The sequence below is a fragment of the Aptenodytes forsteri genome, unplaced genomic scaffold (assembly GCF_000699145.1).
Source record: "Aptenodytes forsteri isolate BGI_AS27 unplaced genomic scaffold, ASM69914v1 Scaffold241, whole genome shotgun sequence".
In the NCBI taxonomy this organism is placed as follows: Eukaryota; Metazoa; Chordata; class Aves; order Sphenisciformes; family Spheniscidae; genus Aptenodytes; species Aptenodytes forsteri.
In genome coordinates, this window is record NW_008795252.1 from 4,977,107 (window position 1) to 4,993,357 (window position 16,251).

General features: G+C 38.7%; 1 protein-coding gene across 1 annotated transcript in view; it reads left to right on the plus strand.

Annotated features, from left to right (window-relative positions):
* The window catches only part of PIK3C2G (phosphatidylinositol-4-phosphate 3-kinase catalytic subunit type 2 gamma), a 219,113-nt gene that overhangs the window by 85,285 nt on the left and 117,577 nt on the right, over positions 1 to 16,251 (plus strand). Inside the window, exon 15 of the mRNA XM_019471996.1 lies at positions 5,910 to 6,098. Within this exon, the coding sequence (XP_019327541.1) occupies positions 5,910 to 6,098 (189 nt within the window). The remainder of the gene's footprint in view (positions 1 to 5,909; positions 6,099 to 16,251) is intronic.

Below are 16,251 nucleotides of genomic sequence, written 5' to 3' on the forward strand. Positions count from 1 at the left end.
CCGGCATCTCGTTTAAAGCCCTCTTCTTGGGCTTTAAACATAAACATAGGCTTGGCAAGCCTATGACCAAAGATGCTCTTCCCCTCCTCTGACAGATGGACCCTGTCAGCCCCCAGTAGACCACGTTTCTCAAAGCGAGTCCCATGGTCTAAGTAGCCGAACCCCTGGCTGTGGCACCAGTCCTGTAACCATTTGTTGACTCGCCAGATTCAACTGGCCCTTTCAAACCCCTTCCCTTTGACCAGGAGGATTGATGAAAAAACTACCTGTGCTCCAGAGTCCCTTACCGCCACTCCCAGGGCTCTGTAGCCCTTCTTGATAGTCCTTAGGCGGCTCCTGGCAGTGCCCCTGGTGCCTATGTGAAACAACAGCAGCAGATAATAGTCAGTGGATTGTACGAGGCTTGGTAGCCTCTCTGTGACCATCCCTGGTAAGCAGCACACCTGTGCTAGAGGGGTTAACTGGTTAAAGGCAAAGATTGGATGTTTAATGGTGGCTTTTCAGAATGGAAGAATCAGCAGTAGGGTCTTTCAGTGCTCAATGTTGGGACCAGTTTTATTCAGTATCTTCATCAATGATGTGGAGAAGGAAGTGGGCAGGGAAGTCTCCAGGTTTGTAGATAGTACAAAGCTCTGTCAGATTGTCAAACACTGTGCCATGGAGGGGAGATCCAGAAGGACTTAACAAAGCTGGGCATAAACATGGCAGATGAGCTTCAGTGTAGATAAATTTAAAGGGATATATTTAAGGAAAAATTATCTAAGCATCTGTACATGACACTGAACTCAGAACTGGCAGTTACAACACAAGAAATACATCTTGACATTACTGCTGATACTTCCCTGAACTCATGAGTACTATGTGCAGCAGCAGCCAAAAGTGCCAACAATATGTTGGATATCATCAGGAAGGGTGTAGAGAAGAAGCCAGTGTGTGCCATTTCACTGCTGTCTAAAACCTTGATGTGCTGTATTTTGAGTATGCTGCATAGTTCTTGTCTCCACAACTCGGGAAGGACACAGTAGATCTGGAAAATGTACAAAGAGCAACTAAAATGATTAAAGGGATTAAGCAGCTGCTTGACCAAGAGAAGCTAAAAAGGTTGGGACTCCTTAGTTTGGAGAGGAGAACAATAGAGGATGTGTGGTATGTATGATTATTTTTTATAAAATCACAACGGTGGTGGTGAAGGTGAATGCATCATCAAATCCCATGACATTTGAACTAGGGACATTCAATGAAACAAGTAGATCAACTGTCAACAAATGGAAGGAAGTACTTCCTAAGACAGTTAGCGGTGAACTTTTAAATCTGCTGTCACAAAGCTGTGGAGGTAGACAACATCATCAGATTCATGAAGGCTATACACAAATCTATGGATAACAGGTTCATAAATAGATACTACAAAGACCAGGCAAGGGTAGATCCTATAGCATCCCTAATACAATAATTTTGGGTTCTGTGAGAATATGAAGGGAAGAGACCACTGAAAGGCACCAGGCTGGAGTTAAGGCTTTGATAACTTCAATAACAGGTTCTTGAAGGAAAGAGAATGGTAGTCCTGGTTTTTTTCCACAGTTTGTTGTTTTCGGTTATCCTGTCTTATGGGCAAAGCTGGTCTACCAAATGAATCATCAAGGTGAAGGGTAGTATATTTGGGGTTTGAATGAAGGAATTCTATTTATAAGTACTTTCTGATCAAGAGGAATCTGTCAGCCTGTAATTTTTGTTGTATCTGTATCAGAGGCATTCTTTTTACCTTCCTTGGTCATGATAGAGTTTTATTAAATCTGTAACAACATATTGATATCCAAACACATTATTACCATGATATCTGAAGATCTCTTCCTTCCTTCTTTTTTGTATGTCAAGAAAAAGAAAGGAATCTAGGTAGCTTTTCGGTGACAGTATGACTGTATGATGATGCTCCAGGCTTACAAGCCTCAAATATGATTTTGAAGTAGATGGGTGTCTGTGGTTAGAAGACAGAAGAAACCTTTCTCAGGCTGTTGGGGTCCTTCTGTTCATTCTACTGAAAGCAGAGGGAATATGTGAATGGACAGAAAATGTTCTTAATCCTATGGTAGAAAAAGAAGAAACAATGGTTAAAAACAGACAACTGCATGCTTGTCCTGGTTATAGGCTGTTGAATCCAGCAGTGTTATGAATGCAAGGCTGCTGTGGCTCCATGTCCCCAGGTTCAGCCATTAGAAAGGTGGACCACGTATTCCTGATAGGAATATCAACAAATCAACACAGGCAGAAAGCAGTACCCTACCAGCACACACAAACACGTAGCGCTGCCACAAAATGGACAGCACAGACAGCCTGATTCTGTTCCTCCTCTCTGCCTGATCAGGATCAAAGTCCACTGGTGGAATACATATACATACATACATATATTTATATATATATAGTATCAAAATATTATTTGCTCCAGTAGTTGGGCTCAGATAGTTGATCCTGTAGCTGGCCTCAGATCTCCCTGCTCTCCCCAGCTGCTGACACCCAGACATGTGAGCCCTCAAGGTTCACAACCACACTCCGGTTGCTGGTGCTTGGACCTCTTCCTGTTATATGGACGTGGGTTTCCCCAGTAGCTGGTCTAGATATATGGTCTTCCCAGTAGCTGACACTTGGACCCCTGTCTCTCTGGTAACTGGCTCAGATCACTGGTCTCCGTGGCCAGCATCTCTTGGATGTTGGTTAGTGAGGGGATCGATGGGACTGTAGGAAATGAGCTTCACCTATATGGCTCTTGTGCTCCTCACAGCCCTACGCTGTGTGCTGCTGTGTGATCTTTGGCGTCATCACCAAACCAGGCAAGAGAGGGTGGAACAAGAGAATTCATTAGTTACTGCCAGCTGCTTTGGCTGACTTCTGAAAACAGTTCAGATGTGAGCTTTTGATTTGCGTTAGGATTGCTGTGTTTGAAATACAAACCCACGAAAACTAGCCATCTGAGATAATAGCTGCTCTTCGAACGTGATATAGCCTGCTCGTGCTCAGTGGCTCCCAGTGTCAGGATCAGAGACTGGTTTGAAGCCAGGATGACAGTCTTGTTTCTGCTATCTTTCTTTCCTTCATTCATCATTTTCCTTCTACCTTACTTTTTCCTCTCTTTCAGCTTCCCTTTTTCTTTTCCTTTTCGCCACTTACCTGTTAACAATCTAGTTTGCCTACCAGTCATCATGAGAGTGCCATTGCTGTGAATTGCAATTAGAAAGGCTACTTCCAGTTGAGTGAATAGTGGAAAAGGTCTAAAAAAGTGTGGTACACTTTGCTAGTCTGTCCATGGGAGAGAAACTTGCAAGTGGGAATCAGTGCCGGGGGACAGAAATTTGCATTTGCTAGATTTGCTGCTCTTTCCTCTTTTTGCTTTTTGTTTTGTTCTGCTTTAGTACCGAACATGAACAACAAAAACAGCTCAGAAGCATTTAAACTCATTTTTGCCATTTCCCCCACAAAAACAGTAATAATTAAGACCAGCTAACAAAGCTTTCACAGAAGCTGTTTCCTTCGTTTAGCTAAAGGGATTAATGAAAGCTTTCAAACTGAAAACTACTGAATTATTTAGAGGTTAAGATAGTTTAGTTTTATTTGTGTTGAGTAGAAGGCTATATATTTTAATATAGCTGTTATATGGAGGGAAATTTACATACAATTCTACCTAAAAAAAAACATAAAATGCATTTTTATCAATAAAGAGGGTTTATTAGCATCTTATCCCTTATGAGCCAAAGAAATGTCCTTATTAACATAACAATCTTCAGAAGCTGTATGTATCAAAAATACTTTTACCATCCATCTTAAATGTCCTATTACATGTATATGTAAACTTTTGTTACAACTAAGAAACTTAAAATGAAAACCTAAAAAAACCCCATCCCACCCAACCTCTAATTTCATCTCTGATCTTTAAAACATGGAAAGAGCAAATGGCATTGCCTCTGGAGTGAAGTCAGAGGGAGAAATCTGTTATTTAGAAAACCTGATACAAGGATTGATTTCTTATCTCCCTTTGTAAGCTCAGTAGAGGCTTTAGCTGCTTTAATCTGCACAACAGATTGTCTAGTTTGGAGGATGTTGTGTGAAAGCTTAAATCCCTGTTTAAAGTCAACATATAAAAGGGGTCCTTTAGCTGAACTGTCCTGCAGAATACCATTGGAATGCATAAGAAAACCAGACAGGCAATAAAGCGTTAGGCCTACTTTTATCCCTTTTTCTGTGTGTGACTTCTTCACACAAACACAAAGACATCTATCTATTATCACAATAGTCATGCTGTGAATTCTGAAGCCGTTTCTTGAAATGGTTACCAAAATGATACTTTTCGTGAAATAATTACAAAAAGTCATGACAGAATTTGTATCATAGTTAGGTTCATCTTCTATATACATTTATAAGCTTACTCTCCTAAGGGAAAGAAATAAACATTCACTCTTGTGACAGTAAAAAACATACCCATCTTTGTACCGCCACTCTCTGTTCCTAAATGCTTGGCAATTCAAAATTGCAAAGAAGAAAAGTTCTCCAGTGCATACAGAGCCAAAGGAACTCACTGCTATGAGTTGTGAAAGCCACGATCTTGACAGTTAGAGCAGGGCTAAGGTAGTTTTTTGGCTAAGAATGTCCCAAAACATTGCAAATAGAAGGAAGAAGACCTTGGAAGGAATGTAAACAGTTGGATTTTGAGCCCTGCTTACACATCTGGATAATGAAACGCTTGACTGGAAATGAGCTATTTACTTACAGCCTTCTACAAAGTTTCTCACACCTTGCTCTGAGATATCTAGGTCCATTTAAAGTCACAGTTACGTTATCTTATTAAATAGATGGATCACCAATCTGGTCAAGCATGCCCAAGAAAACCGATGTTCCTTTTGGTTTCGGTAATGATTTGTGTGAACTGGAGATCAGTTTGCACTCTCAAAGCTTGCTTTTGAAGGCTCTGATATCAAATTAAGGAGATAGTCTGAGCTTTTCTCTCATGGGGAATTTCTTTTTCTGTTTTCTGATGGTATCAAAACCTAGGATTTAATATGCATGAAGCAAAGATATCTGAATTGTTGACAAATCAGAGGATACATAGCAAAAATTATTCTGAGGCATTTCTCACTGTAGTGAAATATGGTGTGATGACTGACCGTTTTATCAATATGTCATTTAGATATCTAATATCTCTCTGAGGAATTTGGTATTGCATCCATTTTTGTGAGTGAGTACAGCGAAGCACGGCATGCTAAGCCTTGCGAACAGACATAGAAGTTGCTGGGAGCTTTCCTTCCCGTTTCTAAACTCACACCAGTGCTAGGGATAATCACACTCTGTGTGTGTGCATGTGCGTGCACATGCACTCATGCTCTTATGGATGTGCCTAAACCCTGTTTTAAATGCAAATACACTAAAAATAGACACACCTGTATTAAACAGTCAAAGCAAGGGCAGGAATGAAAGCTATGGCTAGTAGTGTCGTGCGTCTAGTTGTTACAGTAGTTAGTTAGAGATGATGTGTAGCAGATGGATGTAACAATAATTTATCCAGCGATAACTGCACCACCTTTGTCTCTGTCAGATAAACCCCAGTAAAAACAACCAACCAACCAACAACAACAACAGAGACAATGGAGAAGAATAATGAGAGTGCTTGTGAAGTGAAATAACCATATGTGTGTGTCTTTTGACACTTCATTTTTATATGACCCAAGGCTGACAGATCCAGAGTATAAGTATCACTTTTCTTATAAAAGCTGGTCCTCAGAAAATGATATCCTGCCCCAAGGAAAACACGTACTTAGCCGAAAAGCAGTGTACTGTGTGACTTGGCCCCTCTGTACAATAAAGTTTTTTGCTACACAAAGCTCCAGGTGGTTTTAATTTCAAACTGAATTTCTAATCTTCTCTTCCAGACTCTCAGAGGAACAGAGAAGAATCTTATGGTTTTATCGTTACTACTGCAATAATCAAAATTGCTCCCTTCCTCTGGTACTGGGCAGTGCACCCAGTTGGGATCGAATGACTGTATCAGAAATGTATACTGTGTTGCGGAGATGGAGATTTTCTAATCCTCTGGAGGCACTTGGGCTTCTGACTTTCAGGTAAGGGAAAATTAACCAAGTAGGAAAATAACAATAAACAGAATGATCGTGTTACAATCATGCTGATTAATTCAGCACTTCAATTTGCTCAGCACAGTATCATGCTTTGGTTCACTGACTGTGCTTTCAGTTCTGTCCCTGTGTCAAAGTGAAGATATAGTTGCAACTCTTGTGATGACCTTGAGTTGAACGTGCCAGCCCTGCCTTCATGGCTGAGAAGGTTTTCTATTTCTCAGGGTAATGAAAAGAGTATTTCATTCTCTGTGGCGGATTCAGTCAGTTTCTGATAACAGGTGATCAGTCAAATACTTAGCACTTACATAGCACTCCGTATCTTCAAACTACTGTACAGACATGAAGTGACTAATGGGAGATAAGAAGGACTGAAATATGCTTCTAGATTGTGATACCATGTAAATACATACAGTCCCATCTGTAGCCCATCTTTCTGAACTAGATAGGATGAAACTTTGAAGTCAGTTCCCCACACTTTGAATAAATTCTGTTGTGATGCCTTATGTTCCACCCCCACTTCTTACACTGGGAGCTGGTTGGTTGTTGGAAAGCTTTCTTGATGTTGGAGATAGTCTTACCTATGATGTAACAGCAGATGTCAGGGGACAGAATCTGTGTCAGCAGTTACATTTCCTCCAAAGCTTGGGAGGTATTTTGCGTTAAGCGATCTACCTGTAAAAACATTAAACGTGTGGATGAAATAGTTGAGCAAATTTGGTTTAGCAAGCCCTTACTTGTCTGGGTAAGCACAAGCTGCACCAGCTTTGCAATCTCAGTTCCATGTTACACCTTTAGAAAAAAAAACCTCACCCAAAGCTTTACTTGAGAAAAGACCGTATACACTCACCTCCACATTATTAAAAAATAGTTATTTAATAGTATAAAACTATCGACTGTTATTTCCCTCTGGATGTAATTTCCTAAGAATACCTGTATCTCACGTTTATATCTGAACTATTAGCAGTTTCACATGTTTGCATACATGTCTTTTTTACGTTTAGTGGGAATGATGGAAGCAAAGATCCTGAAAGATCAGGTTTTGGAGCATATTATCATTGTCTTATTTGCCATTATTAATCTATTAGAATCCATTTCTAATTTATAAAAGAACCATGTAAAGGAGTATATGGGCAGTGTGTTGTCTTCCACGCCCCAGAGCAGCAAGAGATTTTGAGATGGTTTGTCAGAGCATGCCAGGCTTTCAGATCAGACCTTTTGTCAAATTTTGTCTCTGTGTATGGATGGCATTTCTGCAAATGAAGAGCTTGATCGTTCTTTGAAGATGCAGCTCTGCATCAGGCTGTGGTGCAGAATATCAGTCTGTCAGGTGCTTCACAGGATATTTAATATGACAGCCTGTCACAGAGCTTCTCAGCATGTAGTGGATGCAGTCTACATACTGTTCATTCTGGCTACCACAAAGATTGCTGGCATGAAAGGACGGGAAGATGTCATCACTTTGTCTCTCCTGGTGCCACCGTTGGGAGTGGCTGGCACCTGCAGTGGTGCCAAAGAACGAGTACTTCTGATCAGGATCTTAGCTGGTTTGTCCCTTTAGTTTCTTTCTCACAGAAGATAATATCAGTCTGGTTTTTTTGTTTCATGCTAACACTACAGAAAGGAGTTCTGGATCACAGTACAAATGCTCTTTCAAAAAAAAAATTCTGTCCTTTACATATCCACAATATTTTGTAGGTGCATGAACAGCTGGGAAGCTAACCTTCAGAAACAGAGGGATTACATTTCCTTAAAGATGTCTAGTTTCAGAGATGTCTAGGTCACGTGATTTAACTGCTGAGAGACATGTATATGTGAATTGGGAGAGTGGGTTGAAGGAGAGGAGTACTTTCCATATAAATGGATTTCTGAGGTTTCTTCTCTTGGTTCTCTTTTTCTCAGATTTCAATCATTTTCAAAAGTAAAGTAGCACTGGATAGGGTCCAACTTTCCTTCACCATTACTTTCACTAACTTTGGATTGTAGGCTCCATAACTGAGCTGTTTTTGAAGGTTCATTCAACTCTATCCTGTATTATGTTTGGTGCTGACAGTTCATCAACTCAGTTCCTTACTTCTATCATCCACAAAACAGCTCTCTGATTTCTTGTGATTACTGAGACACAGTTGAAAGATCCATGTTCATATAAAACATGAGCAGAATATAAAATAAATGCTCTTTATACATTCCTGTCTATTTTAAGGACTTGTGTTACCATCACTATTAAATCATAGGTAAGTAAAATAAATTAGGGCTGATCTTTGTCTACATGTATTGTTACATAATGCAAGAATGCAGGAGCGGCTGCACTAAATCAGACCAAAAATCAGTCTAGCGCATCCTGTCTCCAACAGATACCTAGGGAAGACAATGAGAATGGGCCAAACATAACGACACTGTGCTACTCTCCCAACTTCCAGTAATCTGCAGCTCAGAGACTTCCTGAGGCAGAATTTTTTAGTTTAAGGGCCCTCTTGCATTTTTCTTCTATGATTTTTTCCAAATAAAAATTGATTCCAGATAAACATTCAGCTTTCAGAACATCCTGTAGCAAGGAGATCCACAGTTCAGCTCTATGTTGTATCATTTCTATGTACCACAATTTACCACATTATTAGCAGTACGGTAAAAGAGACCAAGAGTTTTCAATCACTCCGAATTTTGTATGCTTCCTTTGCTGGAAATTCAGTTTGCAGTGTCTTAAAGAGAACCTGAATTCCTCCTGCAGGCATGTGCTTACTCTTTATACAGTTTAGAGAGGGAACTCAAAATCACTAGTCGCTTTTGCAAGTCTTGGGCTGGGGACTCTAAATTATCCTTCTTCTCAGAGCACAAAAGCAGCATCTGTCCTGATGATTAAGCTCAAGCTCACACTTGCAAGTATAAAGAAATAAAAATCATTAGAGGCGCTACCTCATTGCCTGGGTTAGAAGACAGTATCACAGAGCTTAGGGAGAGGTATCACGGCCCATCAGATCAAGCCCCGTTATCACACATCCGAGGTAGAACGCTCTTTGCAACTTTCTGAAACTTCTAAATTGTTTTGTTCACTACACAGTTAAATGTACAATTTAATAGATGTTTCTTGTTCTTTGAGCATGTCTCTCCAGCTTATGCTCTTCCAGTTTGCAGGCACATCTCAGGGCAGCCAGATGATAACTTTCTCATTTATGCAGTGGAAAGGAAGAACTTTTGTAAATTGGAAACACAATCGTGGTACATTTCACAGATAAATTCAGTAGCAACCTTGCATCCAGTCCTTGCAGCAAGTGCATTGATTCTTAAAGCCCCAGAAGCCAATGCTTAAAAAAACAATTTAAAAAACAATAAATGTTTCTTTAATCAATAAAGACGGGATGGAGAGGATGGCAGGGGGAAGTGCAGAATAATATTTCACACTCTTAGTTTTACGTCTAATTTCAGGGAAGGGTGATTATAAGCCATTGCTAATTTTCCCTAAGGCAGAAGGTATAGAGCTGGTCCCTCCTACTCAGCACTGCTTATTGGTGCCCTGTGCATTTTACCATTGACTTCATTTACTGAGTTTGGTAAAAAGCCAAGCTTTAGTGGAGTCAGAGCTTTCTATAACTGTATCTACTTTGCATGGCACACTAGCCAGGGAAATGACACCAGTACACCGGTTTATTCAGAGAATTTTCTTGATGACAGAAAGAAACCAAAGGCAGTGTTAGAAATGCCATCATTTATGATATATTGCTAACATGCCAATTTTTTTGTGCACATATAGAACACCCGCACTTAACAAATTTTGGTCAGGTTATTTTGCTATTCAAATTATTGAAAATGAAAGCCAAAATATATTCATTAACCCAAATAGCAGACTGTTTGCTCCAGCCTTGTTTTTCTGGCACATCTAGTCTACACTTGCAGACCTGTGAGGTATCGTGGCTAGGAATCAGAAAATCGAGCTAGAATCAGGAAACAGCCACCAAAGAAGGTATGTCATATTCCAGTATTGTGCATGGCTGCAACCATTCTGAAGAGAGCACTTTTATCAGTAGACAGTGGAGGTGAAGACATAACCTCACTGGTAGGCTTAACAATTTTTCCTAGAAACTTTCTGCTAAATTCTAGCTCTGTCAGGGCAAATGCACAGAAAAGGACATTCCTTTGAAACCATCTGCTGATTCAGAGGATTTTGAGAGCAGACATTAAGGTGTCGGAGGGGTTTTATGCTACCTTACTTATCCCCTGTATGGAGCAGGCAGAGTAGGGGAAGATGTGACTCCTCCCACCTCTCCTTGACCAGAGAAGATGCCCTTTTGGTTATAGCATCCGTCAGGCTTTGACTCTCACAGTATTATTGTTGATTTTCACGTTATATAGCAGAGTAGCTATTGAGTTGCAGAGGTTAGGATATATACCAATATATGCGAAACTCACTTTCTAACCAATAATTATAATAAAATGTGATAGCTAGAAGCCAGAGTTTGTTCTTACACCTTTGAAAGCCAAGTTGATTTTAGAAGTGTTGAATCAGATTGTCATTGTTTTAATAAAAGCAGATTGTGAAATGCTCCCTGAGAGTCCACAGCAGAAGGCCAAACAGTATTTATCAGATACAGCTAGAGCATATCATGCCTGTTTGCATCTTACTTGGTTTAAAAGGCTGCAGTTGTATATCAATGTGGAGACCAAACACAGGCTTATGCAAAGAAATAAGATAAGAACAAAGCAACAGTCTACAATTAATTTGATACTTTGATGTATAGAACGCACTACTGATAAAGCTTTAAAACTGCTTTGTAGTAATGTACATGAAATTTAGTGATAACTTATGTAGAGATGTAAGCATTGTTAGGAATAGACAACTCTTCATTTTAAGCATCATAATATGATTAATTCCTTTTTTTTTTTCGCTGCCTTTAACCACTTTTAGCTTTCTTGGCAATAAATATGAAGGTACTACAACAGACATCTATAGTAAGACAGCTAAAAATGGACAACTATGTAGGATATGGCATGCTTTCTGTACATAAGTGTGCAATCTAATCAGGAGGCTAAACCTGTAAATAACCAAGTTTTCCATGTTTTGTTCTTTTGTTTTAATGTAACAGAGAACAAAGTTTGTCTCTGGGGTGGGAAGAACCTTCTAGATCATACAGGTTTCAAATGGAAAACTGCTTTTTGTTAATTTCTTCCTATCTTGTTCTCTCCTAGGATATGGTTCACCATATGGTCTCCACGACATCTTAAACTTATTACTAGTTGTTTTAGTCAAAATTTCTTGTAAGCATTACTTAAAGTATATTTTCTGTGAGTAAATTCTACAGATCCATCTGGCAATCGATCAGCCAAAGCAACAGCTAGCGTATCTGACCATGAGCTTTGCAGCGTGGGAGGGATGGGGAGCATTCACATGTCTTATCACAATGAGGGGTGAATATATTCCTCTTTTTCAAATGAAAAATTTTGAAAATCCAGTGTCCTTTTTACTGATGGTATTTGTTATCTTTCTGTACTTTCTTTTAGTCCTTGCCATTTTCTAATCTTCATACACTCACACAGTGTTTTCTTTAGAAGTCCTCAGAGGAATGAAAAAAATCACCAACAGAAAGCAAATAGCCCTGCTAATTTTATCTGTGTGCTAAAACTAAAGGAATTCCTTAATTATTATTCTTTAAGTTTCTTCTCTTTTCTTGTCTAATTACTTTTAAATTACTTAAACTGCCACCCAAAACTTATCTGTCTATTCTTTTAAACAGTTCTTCCATACTTTCTCTCCTGGCCCAGTTGTGCCTGTCAGTGACATGATATCCTTTACTACTTAGAGGGTTTTTTTATTTTGAATTGGTATCTTCATTCCAATAGGTTTGCTAGCTCAGTCTTCCTTGTTTCTGCCAGACTTAATAACATGCATTTCATGGGACCTTTCATGGGAGTCTTTCTTTTTTGAAAATGCAACAGAACTTAAAATGTGAAGGGAATTGCAGAAATATGTGGCATGTTATAAGCTTCTAACTTAAAAGATGGCTTGTGAAAGGCCATTCTGTTCTCTACAGAGATGCTAGAAAATGTAGTGAACTGTACAGTTCCACTTACTTGATAAATATCTTCCAGCATAGGGTTATTTGAGACAGTGCAATAAAATTAGGATAATAAAACTGTTAAAAATGAAATGCACATCTATTTTTCATTTACAATGAAGTCACCACTAGCAAATGCTAAAATCTCAAGAGAATTTCACAAATCCACAGGATGCCTCAGCAGCACTTAGTTTCCTATTTGAATCTGGTTTAGCTGCAAGGTACAGCTAGACAAATAGCTCCCTACTGGCTATCTATATGAAAAGAATCAAAGACTGTAAGTTGTTCTTACTTCTAAAGCAAATTGTAATCTATGCTCATCCAGCTCAAAATTCAACTTTTACAAAAACAATCTTAAAGTCTCAAGGGAGATCTAACAATCTATGGCTGCTTAGACAGAAGTTATAAAATGGGTGGCTGTCAATCATTGGCATCATGCAGGGAGGGAAGAACAAAACAGCAAAGAGGGTGTTAAGGTTAAATATCAAAGGAAATCAGTTTCACAACTTAAGGAGAATCCAGGTTGCAAAATGAGCTGTGAAGGGGAAATTTCAAGTCCTGCATAGTGTAACCTATTGCTAAGGACTAGACTCAACAGCTATCATTTACATATTGTTTATTTTTCAGTAGTGTCTCTGAGTATGTAAACCTGGAACAAACTTATAAGAAGTCACAATCTCTGTTGTGGAGTACTCATTACCTGAAGAGAGGACAAACAAAATCAGCCAAAAGAAGAAAGGTACAATATGTTACAATGCAGTCAGGCAAATGAATGAGGAACACCATAGTTCTAATCACTTAATTATTTATTGACCAATAGGTTGTCGAGAAAAAAAATACAACTAGAAGTAATTGGAAACCTGGATGAAAATTACCATTTTGAAACTATTCAAAGAAAGAGTCATGCAAGCATTGTTAAAGTTTTTTGGTTTAATTTGCTTTTTTTCTAGCTAAATTCTCAGAGATTTTGGTGACAACCATAAAACAATTAGGGAAGAGGAGTGCCTGAATCTCCTGCCTCTCTGAAGCCATTATCAGAGGCCACGTGTCAGGAACCTGATAATTTATGGTTCAAATCCTTTGCAAAATTGATCTGATATAGGTGAGCTGTGGTACAGATGAGCTCCTCTTTCTTAGGAGAGTACCCTTAAAGACTGGGATATTTAATTGGTTGTGATACAGTTGTCTCACTTCTCTGCTTCCAGAGTTTTCAGTATGTGTAAATAATTACATATTCATTGTAGCAAGCCCTGGAAATCAGCTGTCCCCTAATACCCAAACTATGAAGCTGTTTTTCTTAGGCCTGAAGTGATTTCTCTTGCACTGAGACACAGAGCCAAAAAATCAATTAATTGTGTCCGCTAATCAAAACTAATTTATGGATTACTGAAATCAGATTTGATGCAACACTTAGAAGTTTGTAAGATTATTCACTGGAAAAACCCCTCTAGCCCAAATTAATTACCAGACTACAAGATGGCATAGTTTCCAGGCATGTGAAGGGTAGGATTTTTTTACTCAGATCTGCTTCTAGACGTTACCCCGTTATAGGCTTTTAGCTAATAAACTGATGTATGTAAGCATGAATAGCATAAGCACCATGTAATACTAGTTGAGTTCGTAAGTATTTGCTGTAGTTCTAGTGTTTCTGAGGATGTTAAATGTTTGCTCAAATACAAATGTAAGGGGTAAACCAAATACAATTAAATATTTTTCTATTGTACCTGTGGCCCTGAACAGCATTGAAATTCAAGAGAGCAATGGATATTACATCTGGGGCTTAACAACTTGTCAGGTAGTTAAGAGAATGTGTTAACTGCCCATTCTTTCAAAAAGATTCAATTCAGCCTCAAGCTGACCTCGAGATTTACAAGCTGAGGGAAACAGTTTAGTAACCAGGACCAACAAATTACCAAAATCTCATTCAAGGAGAGTGACAAGAGCCATGTTTCCGTACACAAACTAACCTGTAGATTTTTCACTACAGTGCCTATGCACTTGAGCTCATCATTATTCTAATCACATTTCTATAGATACTTTAACTTAGATATAGCCCCAGTTTTGACTTACAGTAAATTAATTCTAAACAAAGTAACTGTTAGCTGTTGAATTTTCTGGAAAGGTTGCGATTAAAATAATTTTATCACTCTTTGTTTAGCTGGAAAAAATATAAGAGTTTCTCTCATCATAGCATTGCATATATTCAAATGCTGGCTGCTAGTAAGGACAAGCAGTAACTAAGTAATAACATTTTTCTGCTTGACTTGGTGCCTATATAGAGCATATTTCACTGTTCAGTAATGTGTTGAACCAGGCGAGAAGGGGAAGGGAAAGACTAATTTCCGTATTATCTGCACATGCTTGGCACACCAGCCTTTGGAGCGATTGCATAATTAGAAGATAAGATGATATGAACGGGATTAATTTTTTTTAATATGCAGTCCTCCTTCAAATATGTTTTGTTCTAAATAGCCATGTGAATATTGAAGTAACAACTTCATATTCCTAATTGGTTGCCTAGAATAAATAAATAAAAAAAATAATCCTTGCAAAATTGGCTAATTTGGGGCTATCATGATAATTTATTTATAATGTATTCCCTCTCTCCTCATCAAGGCCCTCTCAGCATTATACAAACAATTATAAACTGTATTAAAAACATCATCAAATATGCACCATAACAGACAAACAACATAATAAAATCAGACCCGCGCCACATTGTTAAAAGAGGGTTTGAAAGTGCTACAGGTGGCTGCTGACTGCAGCACAGAAGCCAGGCCTTTCAAGTAGGTCCAACTGTTAGACTTTTTTTTTTTTTCAAAATATCCACATTTTTATTTGATGGTCTGTAGTTAATTCCATGATGAAAGTGTACATATTGTTTTGCTTCAGCTTGTTTTATTGAACTTAAAAGCTCAAGTTTAGAGCTGCAAGTGCCATTATACTTCTGAGCACTTACCTTTACAATTTCTTCTCTTTCTCTCTTGATAGCAATGAGCAGTCATTGCTGCAAATGTGGTACTGTCTCCCGTGTTTCACTTCCGATTTATTTATCTAGTGGGTGTATTGTTGGCAAAAGGAGCTGGATGGGAAGCTGGGAAAAGAGCAGTCTGTTTTTGTGTTGAGCTCGTAAAGCAGTAATACTGCTGGCCCCCTGACACCTTCTGCCATACATGATGGTTTTGATTTCAAAGGACTTTCTCCAGGGCAAATTGACAGGATAATGTGCATCCTTTACTCATCATTTTTATGTATGCCTAGACTGCCAAATCAGAGATTTTCAAAAGAGACTAATAGCCGTATCAGTTCAGAGGGGAGGGGTTCACTGCTTTTTGTGGGCAGATACTTGACCTCAGAGAACTGGATCAAAGCTCAGCAGCTCTTTTGAACAATATCTAATTGACTGTGGTGCTGTTTGAAGACATTTTTGCCCCTTTGACAGAGATGACCACTCTTGTGGCTCTGGTGACTGAAAGGTCTGTAATGAACATTTCCAGTTTGCTTCAGGAGAAGACAGAAAAGAATCTCGGGATGGCAATGGACAAGCTTCAAGTACTGACAGATAGTTAAGGGTGACACCACCTAGCAGACGTACACAGAAGAGCAAATCTGCTCCTTTCGTTGTGAAAGCGGGACAGCAGCAGAACAGCTAACTGTGAACCAATCTAGGCAACTTCTTTGTACATAAAATTCTCCGTGTATCACAATTAATGTCACAAATGCAAGAAGTGAAAAGGTGGAAATTATTTTTGTATTTTATTTTTTCAAAAGAAGTCCTTAAAAGATTATTTTTCAGCTTTCAAATATTAAAAGAAACACTGTATACTTTTTGGTTTTTTCTCTGAAAAGAGAGAAAATGTTCTGTTAAAAGTCAGTTTCGATCAGTCAGGTTACACCAAAATTTCATTCTTTTTCTTTTTTAAAGAAAAATGTTTTGACCAGCTATATTATCCAGCCTTCTTTCCCTGTTTTATCATTGCTGGTACACCATGTTTTCCTCTTTTATCATTTTTAGAGTTAGAGCTCCATCACAAAATCTGTATTAGGCTACAGCCACTCTGGTTTCAACCAGAATTTGTTGAGAATACAGCTTA